The sequence below is a fragment of the Grampus griseus genome (genome assembly GCF_964374135.1).
Source record: "Grampus griseus genome assembly, chromosome: 1".
Lineage (NCBI taxonomy): Eukaryota > Metazoa > Chordata > Mammalia > Artiodactyla > Delphinidae > Grampus > Grampus griseus.
The window spans coordinates 129,338,454-129,352,514 of NC_139017.1; the positions used below are offsets into that span (position 1 = coordinate 129,338,454).

At 37.1% G+C, this 14,061-nt stretch overlaps 1 protein-coding gene across 1 annotated transcript in view; it reads right to left on the reverse strand.

Annotated features, from left to right (window-relative positions):
* The window catches only part of ALG6 (ALG6 alpha-1,3-glucosyltransferase), a 57,905-nt gene that overhangs the window by 42,015 nt on the left and 1,829 nt on the right, over positions 1 to 14,061 (reverse strand). The window contains exon 2 of the mRNA XM_082647319.1: positions 11,394 to 11,665. Within this exon, the coding sequence (XP_082503445.1) occupies positions 11,394 to 11,475 (82 nt within the window). The 5' untranslated portion in view covers positions 11,476 to 11,665. The remainder of the gene's footprint in view (positions 1 to 11,393; positions 11,666 to 14,061) is intronic.

A 14,061-nucleotide genomic window follows, 5' to 3' on the forward strand; every position in this document is an offset into this window, starting at 1 on the left:
ATAGGAAATAGAAGACAATAGCCATAACAAGAAATAAATACCAAACTTGAAATATATCAATTGTTTAGTGAATTGAAAACCCATTACCACAGTATCTCAGGGCTATATCTCCTCCTTCTGTTTAATAAACAGCATGTGAAAAAATGTAGAAATCAAAATAGTTAAGTCAAGTAGATTTTAAAAAGGAAAAAAAAATTATTGACTTCTCATAATACTTATATTTTCAGTATCATATATTTTGTCACATGATTATACTATTTTCTAATAGCTACCCAAATAAGAATTTTAATTCCAGTGGACATAGAATGTGATTTTTCCAGAGTTCACAGGAAACATTGCTAGGCATATAGTACATAATTTCAGTTAAAACTTGCTCAGTTAACTGAACAGGAGGGGGGGATTAACTTACAATTTTTTTAAAGAAGGAAAATAATTTCCCACTGAATTAACTGCATCTTTACGCGTGCACTTTATAGATGTGTGTGTGCTGTGGGGGTAGTTTCTCTTTTCGGTGATACAGCTGCTATCTACAGGGAGAAAGGAATTGATTTTTATTTTTTTTCTTTTGCTTTTGTTTGCTTGTTTTTGGCCCACTGGGATAATACCTATACAGTGGCCATAGGAAACTACTTAAGTCATAGAGAATCTTAAGTAGTTTCCTACACCTGAAAAAATCCAACTATCTAGATTTTCTGAAATTGCTCTAGACTTGGGGTCAGTGTGGAAGAATTTATTACCATTCTCTAACAAAGAGAAGAGTGGATAATGACTCTCTTCAGGGTTGAGAAACAAGTTTCTATCCAGAGTCTGACCTACTTCAATAAATGCAGCTGACACTGGCTATGAAATTAGTACTTAAGTTTTTAAAACTGCTAAAGTGCCCTTAAAGCAACCCAGAAGACCAACCCAACTGTACCTATGGGAGCTTCACTTGGGAAGGGCAAAATGGATTCCTTCTACTGTGATTAATTCTACAAATTCATTTACATGAGATTCAGAATTACATAAAGAAAACGTATTAATGTACATTTACAAAGCTTCAATTTTGTCTCATTCTTAGGAAAATGGGCTTAAGCACCACTTAAATGTTCATTTTATTAATTGCTGAACTATTCAGAATTATGTTAGAATTTAAAAAACAAGTAGTTTCTTTGATAACAATACATACTAATTGCCTTTACACTGAAACTTTAAACATTCTAAGGGAAGAGAATTTGGTTAAAATTTTCCATAATAATCCCCCTTTTATATATTCTTAGTGAGTGAGAAGAAACATTACAAATAACAATGGGTAAGCTGAGAAACTATACAGTATGTGCATTTCAAAAGAAGAAATAACGGACTAATACTAACCAAGCTCACCTGAGCTTCCTCACTCCAGTGCTTCCTAATTACAATCTTAAAACAAGAAAAACAGAAAGCAAACTAAAATAAGCATGTTAAAAGCAAATTATAACCAAAATAAGTATTTTAGTTAATAGGGGGAAAAAAATCTCAACGAGTCACAGATGTTACACTCATTCAGTAATCTTCCCAGCCTCCTCTGATATAGAAGTTCATCACACGTGAACACTAAATGTCACACTGTTTACGATGGAGTTGAGAACTCTGACAGAATCACCATTTTTCTTAGTATTTAGCATTTTTATTTTTCTTATCTGAAAAATGACAAAAATATATAACAACCACCTACAAAAGATGCTACAAATATTTTAATATGCAATAACAATACTCCTCTTACATAGTGATCCAAAAATACTCTTGTTCTGTTGACTTTCTTAGAAGACAATTTAAGGGTTAAGGTTTAACTTTTTTGTTTTTGAAGTATAGTTGATCTACAATGAGGTGTTAGTTTCAGGTATACAGCAAAGTGATTCACTTATACATACATATATATCTATGCTTTTAAAAATTCTTTTCCCTTATAGATTATTACAAGATATTTAGTATAGGTCCCTGTGCTATACAGTACGTCCTTGTTGGTTATCTATTTTATATATATATAGTAGTGTGTATGTTAATCCCAAACTCCTAAGTTATCCCTCCTCTCCCTTTCCCCTTTGGTAACCACAAATTTGTTTTCTATGTCTGTGAGTCTATTTCTGTTTTATAAGTAAGTTCATTTGTATCATTTTTTTTAGATTCCATATACAAGCAATATCATGATATTTGTCTGTCAGGCTTACTTCACTTAGTACGATAATCTCTAGGTCCATCCATATTGCTGCAAACAGCATTATTTCATTCTTTTTTTGACTGAGTAATAGTCTATTGTACATATTCTTTAACCATTCATCTGTCAATGGACATTTAGGTTCCTTCCATCGTATATACTACTGCAATGAACACTGCAGTGCATGTATCTTTTCAAATTATAGTTTTCGCCAGATATATGCCCAGGAGTGGGATCGCTGGATCATACAGTAACTCTATTTTTAGTTTTTTAAGTAAACTCTATACTGTTAAGAGTAAGGTCTAAAATAAGTAACAGGACTTTCCTGGTGGCGCAGTGGTTAAGAATCCGCCTGACAATGCAGGGGACACAGGTTTGAGCCCTGCTCCGGTAAGATCTCATATGCCACAGAGCAACTAAGCCCGTGTGCCACAACTACTGAGCCTGCACTCTAGAGTCCATGAGCCACAACTACTGAGCCTGCATGTCACAACTACTGAAGCCCGTGCACCTAGAGCCCACGCTCTGCAACAAGAGAAGCCACCGCAAGGAGAAGCCCGCACACCATAACGAAGAGTAGACCCCGCTCGCAGCAACTAGAGAAAGCCCGCAGCAGCAACGAAGACCCAACACAGCCAAAAATAAATAAATAAATAAATAAATAAAATAAGTAACAGGAGTCCTGTTTTCAGATGAGGGAAGTAACTGAGTAAACTCAGACTTCAGGAGAGAAATGTTAGAATAAGTAATGTATGTAAGCCACAGGGATAGAAAAGTATTATATATGCATGCTGTCCTCTACTTGATTCCCATTAAGCATTTGATTATGTACACTAGTAATACTGAAATGGTGTGATTTTTTTTAAATTATTTAACTCTATACCCTGATATTAATTTAACTTTCTCTTGAGATAAAGAGTGCAAAGAAAATAATATATCTGTCAAAATTAGAAGACAAAAGGAAAATTAGAAGACATGGGATTGCAAACTAAATAATGATCACGAGTAATACAGCCTGAAGTAAGAAAAGGGTATTTGTCTCTCTCTTTCTGACTTACTTCACTCTGTATGACAGACTCTAGGTCTATCCACCTCATTACAAATAGCTCAATTTCGTCTCTTTTTATGGCTGCGTAATATTCCATTGTATATATGTGCCACATCTTCTTTATCCATTCATCCGATGATGGACACTTAGGTTGTTTCCATCTCTGGGCTATTGTAAATAGAGCTGCAATGGAATGACTATCCAAAGGACAAGTTATGGCTTGAAAGCAAAGGTAACACAAATTCCATATTTCATATGACAACTTTTAACTGGGCTTTTCCTCAGCACTCCTTTATCCCATTCCAGCTACCAATTAACTCCCTCCTTCCATTCACTAACAACTTCCTAAAAGTTGCTATGTCCACTTATTAACTCCCATTTAGTCCATTATGGTCTGGTAGTTAGGAAGCTCACAATGGCATCCTAGTGATCCTTTGTCTATTTTAAATTTTCATTCTACTTGACATGTCTAGAACTTGACACTGTTGGCCAGTCCTTATTTCTTAAAATTCTCTAATTCCCCAGCTTCCAGGATAATAACTTCTCTGGGCTCTAATGTTACATGATTTCTTCTCAGTCTCCTTTAATCATTACCCCTTCTCCGTGAAGATGATCAGTGGTTAAACCCGTTTTCTTCTGTACTACAGATGCTCCCAACTCTGTGGCTTCAACCATCATCTCTATCAACCTTTTGTAAAAATCAGAATAACCTGTGGAGCTTTAAAAAATACAGATGAAACTAGTTTCCAGCAACATGGCACACTCAGAAGGTCAGAAAAACACCTCCAATACAGGAAAAGTATGTATTTTTTAATTATTTATTTTATATATTATACATGTACAATTTTAATATATGGCTGAATCAGCAGCAAAATAAGAGAATTCCTTAGAGGCCAGAAACAACAAAAAAAGCATAGACCCAGAAGAGTAAGCATTTGTCCTGAGGGAATCCAATGATCTTTGGTGGCCTATACCCTAGGTACTGAAAAGCTCTATGCCATAAGTAAGGAGGCAAAGCCTGAGTACTTGAACAAGTAGGAATTCAATGTCAGAAAAATCTCTACTAGGATTAAAAATACGAAGCCTCTGAGGAGATGGTGAAGATAGTATTTATCTCTGCCTTGGCTCTTGGTATTACAGGAAAAAAGAAGTCTCCCAAAAATTCCTAACCATAAACCTGCACTCACCCAGTTTGGGGCCTGAATTTACATCAAGTATTTGCCAAAGGAATCTTAAGATGAGAATTCACTTTGACTTTTGTTAAAAGTGCCCCAGGTGCCTGGGAGGAGGCAACCCAAACCCTCTGTGGAGAAATACACAGTAAACTGAGGCCTCAAAGAATTCCCACAGATAAAAGTTCTAAGTCACATGAGCTCACAATTTTAAAAAATCACTAAACTCATGAAGAAACAAAATAACATAAGCAAGAGTCAACAACAAACTATGAAATCAGACTGCAGGTATTAGAAATTTCTGATAGGTAATATAAAATAAGCATGTTTAGTATGTTTAAAGATATAAGAGAAGACATTAAGAGTATGTTGAAGAACAAGAGATCTTCAGAAATGACCAAAAAGATCCGAAAAGGAAACAGGTAGAAGTTCTGGAAATTAAAAATGTAATAGTTGAAATTTGAAAACTCAATAGACAGGTTAAAAAAAAACAGATTAAACACAGCTAAAGAGAAAAGTAATGAACAGGAAGACAGATCTGATGATTATACAGAAAGCAGTATGAAGAAACTATGAGAAGGGAAAGACAAGCAATTATGAGGTATAGAGAGAATGAAAAGACCCAACATAGTTTGAACAAGGAGAATAGAAATGAGAGAGATGCAATATCTGAAGAGATAACAAAATTATGAAGTCAATGAGGTGAAGAAACTGTTGTCTATTTTATTCTCTGCTATATCACCTACCCTTGGCATAAAGTGAGTGTCCTACACACACCTGCTGAATGGTTAAAAGAACAAAGATATAACATATATCTAACCAGAGTTCTACAAGGAAGAAAAAGTATGAAAAGAGACAGTTGGCTGAGCAGTTTCTAAACAGACACAAGGTACCATTCCTTAGAGTCAGAAATCCCAAAAAATCCTAAGATAAAATTTTTAATATTCACATGTAGATATACCATAGTGAAATTGCAGCAAGAGAGAAAAGACAAATCACCTACTAAGGAATAACAATTAAAATGACAGCTGATGTCTGAACATAAGCAACAGAAACTAAAAAACAATGAGAGAAGATTTTCAAAGTATTAACAGAAAATAACTGTCAATACAGAATTCCATACCCAGAAAAACTTTACAACAAAGAGCAAAATAAAGGTATTTTCAGACAAAAATGGAGTTTGCCAGCAACAGACTCTCACTAAAAAAAAAAAATACCTCCCAAAAAATACCTCCCAGGAAGAAAGAAAATGATCTCAAAGACTTAACACGGCTTGCAGGATCTTAGTTCCCTGACCAGGGATTGAACCCACGCCCTCAGCATTGAAAGCGCAGAGTCCTAACCACTGGACCGCCAGGGAATTCCCAAATCTTACAATTTTTAGAAGAAAATTTTAGAAAAATATCTTTGTGACCCAGAAGTAGGGAAGGATTTCTTAAAGATACAAAAGCACAAATCGTAAAGGAAAAAGATTGGTAAATTTCATTATTTTAACGTCAAAAATTCTTGTTCACCAAAAGACACTGTAAAGTGTGAAAAGATAAGCCATTACCTGGGAGAAGGTATCTGCAACTTGTACAAAGGTTAGCTTCCAGAATACAGAACACATAGGAAAAAAACAAAAGATAAAATATAGAATACATAAGAAAAAAACTAATATAAATGTACAAATGACATAAGCAAATATCACAGAGAAGGAAATACAAATGAGTAATAAACACAAAAGTATGCTCAATCTTTTAGAAATGAAATTCAAAATAAATGAATTCAGCAATGAAGGAAATTAAAATTAAAATCACAATAAAATATCGTTTCACACACTCCAGCCTGGCAAAAATTCAGAAGAATTTTTGCTGTGAAGAATGTGGAGTAATAGGAACCCTCCCACTTGGGAAGTGCCTCAATACTAGAAAGGCTCAGAATGGACCACCTACATAAAATTGGCTCTAGGAATTGGCACAAATGATTTCTGGTTCATCTCTTGCACTTGCTTTGTTCTAGCTCTGAGGTTAGGCATGAGCTTAAAGAGAAATTGGACAAAATACGATCTGTCTACTTTGATTCTAGCCAAGAAAAAGAAGTCCTGCTATTGGCCCTGCCAAGGTCACCACCAGGCTGCATTTGGAGTATGAAGCTAGAAACTAACTCTAATAACAAAGTGTTCTCTGTGACCAGCTTAAGATGGATTTATGTGTTCCTGTGCCCCCAGACAAAGTGCATCTCCCAAAATTCCCGCTTTTTTATATGACTAAAATGCACCCAAATCTTAACATAACCAAAAGAGAATTCATTACCTTCCCCCACTGAATCTGCCCTACCTCTCAGTTTTCAGTCTCAGTATCTCTAAACTTAGAAACCAGACTCATTCTCAAACTCTTCCTTCTTATTTATCCTTGCATACAATTAGTCATTAAATTTTGCTGATTTTTACCTAATGTGGCTCTCAAATTTAGTCACATTTTTACCTAATATGGCTCTCAAATTTAGTCACTTAGTCCAGGCCCTCATCATCCCTTTCCAAGACCACTGAAACCAGCTATGCATAACAACTTCAAATAAGCATTATAAACATACATGAGGCCACTGCACATAGACGCTACCATCAGTCTCTACACGTTCTACTCCAAACACCATGCTGCCTCTAAAGCTGTCTTCTTAAAAAACAAATCTGATTATGTGAGTTCCCGGCTTAAAAACCTCTACTGCCCAAAAGATAATTCCCTCACACAGCTCACAGTCTGCCTCAACTTTATTTCTGCCACCCCATCTCTTACTGTTCCACTTACCATGCACCCTGTATTCCAGTCACACCTACATCCTCACCAAACCTCAAAGAACTCTCATCCCTTGGTCATGCTATTTCCTCTTACTGGAGTACTCTCCTCACCTCCTTTTCTGCCTAGTAAAATTCTTCCCTCCTTTTTAGAACAAACTTTAATGTTATACAGCAAATCCCCTACACACTAATGAGTTCCATTCCGAGAGCACGTTCGTTAAGTCCAACAAAGTTAGCCTAGGTACCCAACTAACACAATCGGCTATATAGTACTGTACTGTAATAGGTATAATACTTTTCACACAAATAATACATAAAAAGCAAACGAACACAAAAAATAAAGAAAACATTTTTAATCTTACAGTACAGCACCTTGAAAAGTACAGTAGTACAGTACAACAGCTGGCATACAGGGGCTGGCATCGAGTGAACAGGCAAGAAGAGTCACTGACTGGAGGACGGAGAGGAGGTGGGAGATGGTAGAGCTGAAGGATCGTCAGTGATAGGAGACAGAGGGCAAGCTGCAATTTCACTCAGCCCTTACGTTGACGGCACAGGTTCTGGTTCCCTGCTGGATTCAATTCTACCTACCCTCTTGAAGAAACAATCCAGTGATGTCTGGGCAGTAGCTCTTTTTTTCTCGTCATAGATGACACGGTAGCACTGAATTGCATTCTGAATGGCTGTTGCAGCCTTCGTGTACCATTCTACGTTCAGGTCCTGTGCCTCAAAACTAACTGCCTCCTCAAATAAAGAAAATCCCCTTGCCACTTCCTGCGTCGTGAATCTCTTCGGTGCTTCAGTTACTTCTTCTTCCTCTTGTCTCTCTCCGTCCTTTCTCTGGGCCTCCAATTCCTGGCACTTCTTAGCAGTACCAGCTATGTCACTGCTGCTTTTACACTTGCTTCTGGACATCCTGGGCTTGAAATAAAGATACTGTACTACTGTACTCTATACAGTACTGTACAGTAAAGTACACAAAAGCACAGCCACTTGTAGAGGATGCACACACGTGACAAGGTACGCCAGTCACGTAAACTAATTTACATGATTGGACAGGAGAACACACGTCCACATCTTTGAAAGTTCACAATTTGAAGGTTCGTATGTAGGGAACTTACTGCATTCTAAGCCTTTCTCATCTGAATTAGAAGTCCTCTGTGCTCCCAGTCTACTTTGTTTATACCACACTATATTTTAATGCAATATATACCTACATGTCTGCCCTACCCACTAGACTGTGAACTTCTCTAGGGAAGTAAAAGTGTGATTCTAAGACCCAATTACAACATTTCGGGGGGGGGGGTTCCCACACACATCCAGCAAGCAATTCTCTGGACACCACCTGGGTATCCGATATCTCAACTAAATTCTGACACTATCTACCTGGAGATAGCATTAGATCCTATAAGTTATGGGTTCAGTCCTACAAGACTGCATCCCACACCCCACACCCACTTCAGACACCACTGTCAAGACCCACGGCCTACAGGTTGCAGGTTGCCCCCTCCAACTCAGGGTGTCAATGGCAAATCCAGGTTATCACACGTACTTTTGACTGACAGGCTATAGATCAGAGGTACCCACAATCTCCTCTTTAGGTTCGATCAATTTGCTAGAGTGGCTCACAGAACTCAGAGAAACATTTTTCTTAACTAGATTACTGGTTTATTATAAAAGGATGTAAGTTGGGAACAGCCAGATGGAAGAGAGGCATAGAGCAAGATGTGGGGAAAGGAGAGCAGAGCTTCCATGCCCTCTCCAGGCATGCCACTCTACCCGCATCTCCACGTGTTCACCAACCCAGAAGCTCTCCAAATCCAGTCCTTTTGGGTTTTAATAGAGGCTTCATTACATAAGCATAACTAATTAAATCACTGGCCATAGGCAATGATTCAATCTCTAACCCTTCCCCTCCCCTCCCCAGAAATCAGGGGGTGGGATTGAAAGTTCCCACCCTCTAAGCATAAGGTTGGTTTGCCTAGCAACCAGCCTCCATCCTTAAGTGGGGGACCCAAAGCCACCTCATTAACATAACAAAAAACAACTTTATCATCTCACTTAGAAAATTCCAGCAGTTTTAGGAGCTCTGTGCCAAAACCACAGATGAAGACCAAATATATATGTCTTATTATGAATCACAATATCACAGGTACATACCATGTATTATTCTTGGTCACCCTAAAGACCAGACCTAAAGATATGATCACCAGCAAGACCTATTTTTGCTGCACAGCAGACACTCGGTAAATATTTTGGAGTTAAATGATCTGATGTCAGGATCAAATGAGAAAACAGTTATGAACCACTAATGTGCTGATTATATTCCTACATTACTAAAAATAAAGCACAATCCATACATATTACCTCAATCCTCACAACAACTCTGTTAAAGTACATATTAATATTCATACTTTGTAGAAGAGGTACACAAGGTTCATGAAGATTAAGAACCTTCTCCAAGATCAGGCAGCCAACAGGTGAAAGAACTAAGATTTGAACCCAAGTCTATGGCTGCATTCAAGTGATTTTACTTCCTCAATATTCCTTAAATTCATTTCTCCATCTTTCAACTAACTGCCTTAGTTCAAGACTTCTTTCTCAGAGGCCAGAGAGCAGAGTTAAAGCACTGACTCTGGAATAAAATGTAACTATATTTGAGTCCCAGTTGTCATTTATTGGTTGTCTCATTTTCCACTTGTAAATTAGAGATAATACCTATCTTCAGTGGTGTGGTATTAAGGAAAATGCTCAGTGTCTAGCATTTGGTAAATACTTAAAAAAGAGTAGCTCTTACTTCTATTATTAAGATTGTCTCATTTGTCTCTTTACACCCAACCTTCTTGCTACAATCATTTTTTATTACAATGAAAGTTATTTTTCTAAGACACAAATAATTTCCCGAGCTAACTGTATAGCCAAACCTCTAGCCATCCCTCCCCATCCTTTTCATTCCTTCTTTTTATGCTATCCAATACCAAACACTTCTAACCATGCTCTCATGCCATCTACCACGTCTTTGCACATGTTCTGCTGTCTAGAATATCTTCCCCATTTCATTTGCCTAGCAAATTCCAACTCATCCTTCAAACCTTGAACTCAAAAATCATCTTCTCTGAAAAGTTTTCTCCAGTGCATCCTGATCACTCATTTCTCTATGTTACCTTTGAACCTCACACATACTTCAACATTATAATTATCACATTGTATTGTGACTACTTATCTACTAAAATGTGGACTCTTTAAGTACTGGATCCGTTAAATATTTAAGTATTCACCTGGAATTTCTAGCACTTAGCATAATGCCTGGAACATGAGAAGTATTAAATAAATACTCACAAGGTTAAATTTAATCACATCCCCAGCCTCCAGGACCACACTCCATCAATTCCTCCTCCTTTTCTCTCACATCGTCCCCAATCTTATTCTCCACTGATCTCTTCCTTTCAATGTAGTAACATGCCTTCTCTACCCTAAACAAACAAAAAAGCCTCTTTTGATTCTGCTCCCCCTTTGAAGTACTAGCTCATTTCTCTCTTCAATGCCTAACAGATAATTGTTTCTCAACCTGTCATCTTCCCAGTTAAAACACATCTTTGTTTTATCATTATCACAAAGCCCATGCTTCTATTTAGCTCTTATACAAATTCTATTTATTAGAATTAGATGCTTAAGTGTATTTTCTTGACTACACCAATAAAACCTAAAATTCTTCTCTGTCCCGGTCAGAAGACTATAAACTATTACCAAAAACTAAAAACCTCAAAAAACAAACAAGAAAAATGATTCAGGGACTTCCCTGGTGGCGCAGTGGTAAAGAATCCACCTGGCAATTCAGGGGACACGGGTTCGGTCCCTGGTCCGGGAAGATCCCACATGCCACGGAGCACCTAAGCCTATGTGCCACAACTACTGAGCCTGCGTTCTAGAGCCCATGAGCCACAACTACTGAAGCCCGCATGGCACAACTACTGAAACCCGCACGCCTAGAGCCCATGCTCCACAACAAGAGAAGCCACCACAATGAGAAGCCCACACACCGCAACAAAGAGTAGCCCTCCGCTGGCTGCAGCTAGAGAAAGCCCGTGTGCAGCAACGAAGACCCAAGGCAGCCATAAATAAATAAATAAATAAATAAATTTAAAAAAAAAAAAAAAAAAAAAAAAAAAAAAAAAAAAATGATTCAAAAAATTATTTACCTATCTTAAACGACAAATGCATTACCTGAGTAAGAATTAAGAGAAACTGTCCACCGTACTGTTAGTCCTAGTAAGACAACAGCTGTCATCAAGTAGCATTTCTCCATATTTCTTCTCAAATTTAGGGAGAGGAAAAATACCAGGACCAATGCTGGAATACTTTTAACACGCAGTCAATCACTTCTTTTCTCGATCAGAGAAATGTTATCAATTCTTTGGAATCAGGAATTTGAGAGGATTTTAAGTGATGCTTTGTTTCCAGTCAAATACTGATTTTTATGTCTATGAAGAAGTAGCCTGCAGAAAAAAAGACAAAAGATACCAAGAGTTAGCTGAGCATAGTACCTACAACAACAAACCCATTAAACCAAGTAGAAAGATGGAGAAGTGGGGGAAGCGGAGGCGGGGAATCGAGGAAAGGGGATAATTTTAAGTTCCTTATCCCCTAGTCCTCTAGTTGGGAAATGTACCTCAAAATGTAGCTCTCCCTATTAAATGTGACTCAATATATCTAAAGATATAGTAAGGATCTGCTCTCACAAGGAAATATTTCTGAGTGAAGAAAAACAACATAGATAGTAGGTCAGTTCTAAACAGAGAATTTTTACCTACAGGTAAAAACAAGACCACAAAGATAAACAAAGGGGTGATTTTACCTTTGGTGTAGACAGAAAGAGGACTTTTATCTTTATATTCAGCTTGAGAAAATCTTCCACTAAAGTAATTTATGTAGTTTGATTTTTCTTTTCTTCCAAAATATACTTGAACTAACTACACCTACTTTCCATTCTAGAGAATGAACCTTTGTCAGAATCAATAAGAATAGCCCCAACTCTTAAGAGAAAATACAAAAGCAGTAAAATATAATTAACCACTTACATGCTTCATTTTTTACTTTTTCCCTATTGGGTCGGGGTTCTAAAAGTTCAAAGATCTGAAAAATCATGGGCCGTTTTAACCACAGGATATAATTTAATTTACATATATTCAGAAAAATGCAATTAATATATAAATGAAAATTTTAGGGAAAAATTGGCATATTCTACCTACAGGTCAAAAAAGTATTTTCTTACTTAAAAATAGCAAGGGACAACTCTAGAACTAATAAGTCTAGCATCTCAATCAGGTAGAATGACTCAAAGCATTTAATAAGGCTATGTGACTATATTATTCAAATTTGGTTTATGTAAATTCCCTTTTTCTTTCCTCCCTCCTACTGCATCCACCTTTGATCATTCCACTGTTCATTAGAAATTCTATCACAGAGGCAAGGTAGGAGGAAAAATTAAAATTAAATCACTTTCCGATGTTGATTTCAGGTTTGACACAGTTTATAGGCCATTTATAAACTTTCCAAATCCTTTTTTAGTCTAACTCGAAAAGCCCCTTTTAACAACGCATTGCACTATATATTTCAGAATTGCAATACAACACTCTATTTTCTGCTGAGATATCAAGTTTAAAATTGACTTTACAAATGCTAATTCCTGGATTTAAAAATACAGCTTAACTAATATTCCATCTTGGAAATTTAAATCACTAATACAAACAAGTTAAATCAATAATCCACAACATGTAATAATCATAATAAACTTTAAAAGAACATAATGCTTAACTAATAACATGCTGATCAAGTTTTTTTGTTTTTTGGCTGCACCGCGTGGCTTGCGGGATCTCAGTTCCCCAACCAGGGATTGAACCCAGGCCCCCGGCAGTGAAAGCAAGGAATCCTAACCACTAGGCCACCACGGAACTTTTCTGATCAAGTTTGTTAAAAGCACAAAGATGGGGCTTCCCTGGTGGTGCAGTGGTTAGGAGTCCACCTGCCAATGCAGGGGACATGGGTTCGAGCCCTGGTCTGGGAAGATCCCACATGCCACGGAGCAGCTGAGCCCGTGCACCACAACTACTGAGCCTGCACTCTAGAGCCCGCAAGCCACAACGACTGAAGCCTGTGTGCCTAGAGCCCATGCTCTGCAACAAGAGAAGCCACCTCAGTGAGAAGCCCGCACACCTGAACAACAACAAAAAAAGAGTAGCCCCCCAAGTAGAGGAAGCCAGCGCACAGCAACAAAGACCCAACACAGACAAAAATAAACAAATAAATTAAAAAATAAAAAAAATTTAAAAATTAAAAAGCACAAAGGTGGAACAGCTGGCAGATGAAAGAATCATATCCAAAAAGATTTGGACAACATCTATGATGGACCAAATCTAACTCCAGAAATCATTACAGGGATAAATTCAAATAAATTCAAAGTTCTGCACTTAAATGAGAAAAAACCAACAAAAATCAACTGCTTGAGTATTTAAAGGGAGGCAACAGATAACAGATGATAATTATCAGTTCTGTATGGATCCAGAACTGATGACCAATATTATATTAAATATTAGAAAAACTTTTCTAACAACTAGAGCCGTCCAAAAATTAAATGAGCTTCTTCTTGAGAAAGGAGTTTCTCTTTGAAAGGTTCAAGCAGAAGCTAAGCAACAACCTGAAAAGAATATTTTAGAGAGGAGAACAGATAACTAATTTCTAAACTGTGTTTTAAATCTGATTTTTGGATGCATATTATGTATCTAAATTAATATAAATCCTGACAATACAAAAGATGATTTCGTCTCCCAACATGTCCTAATCCCCAGTAAGTGACAAGTATTGCCACTTTTGTAGGGTTTCTTTAATGAGTAAA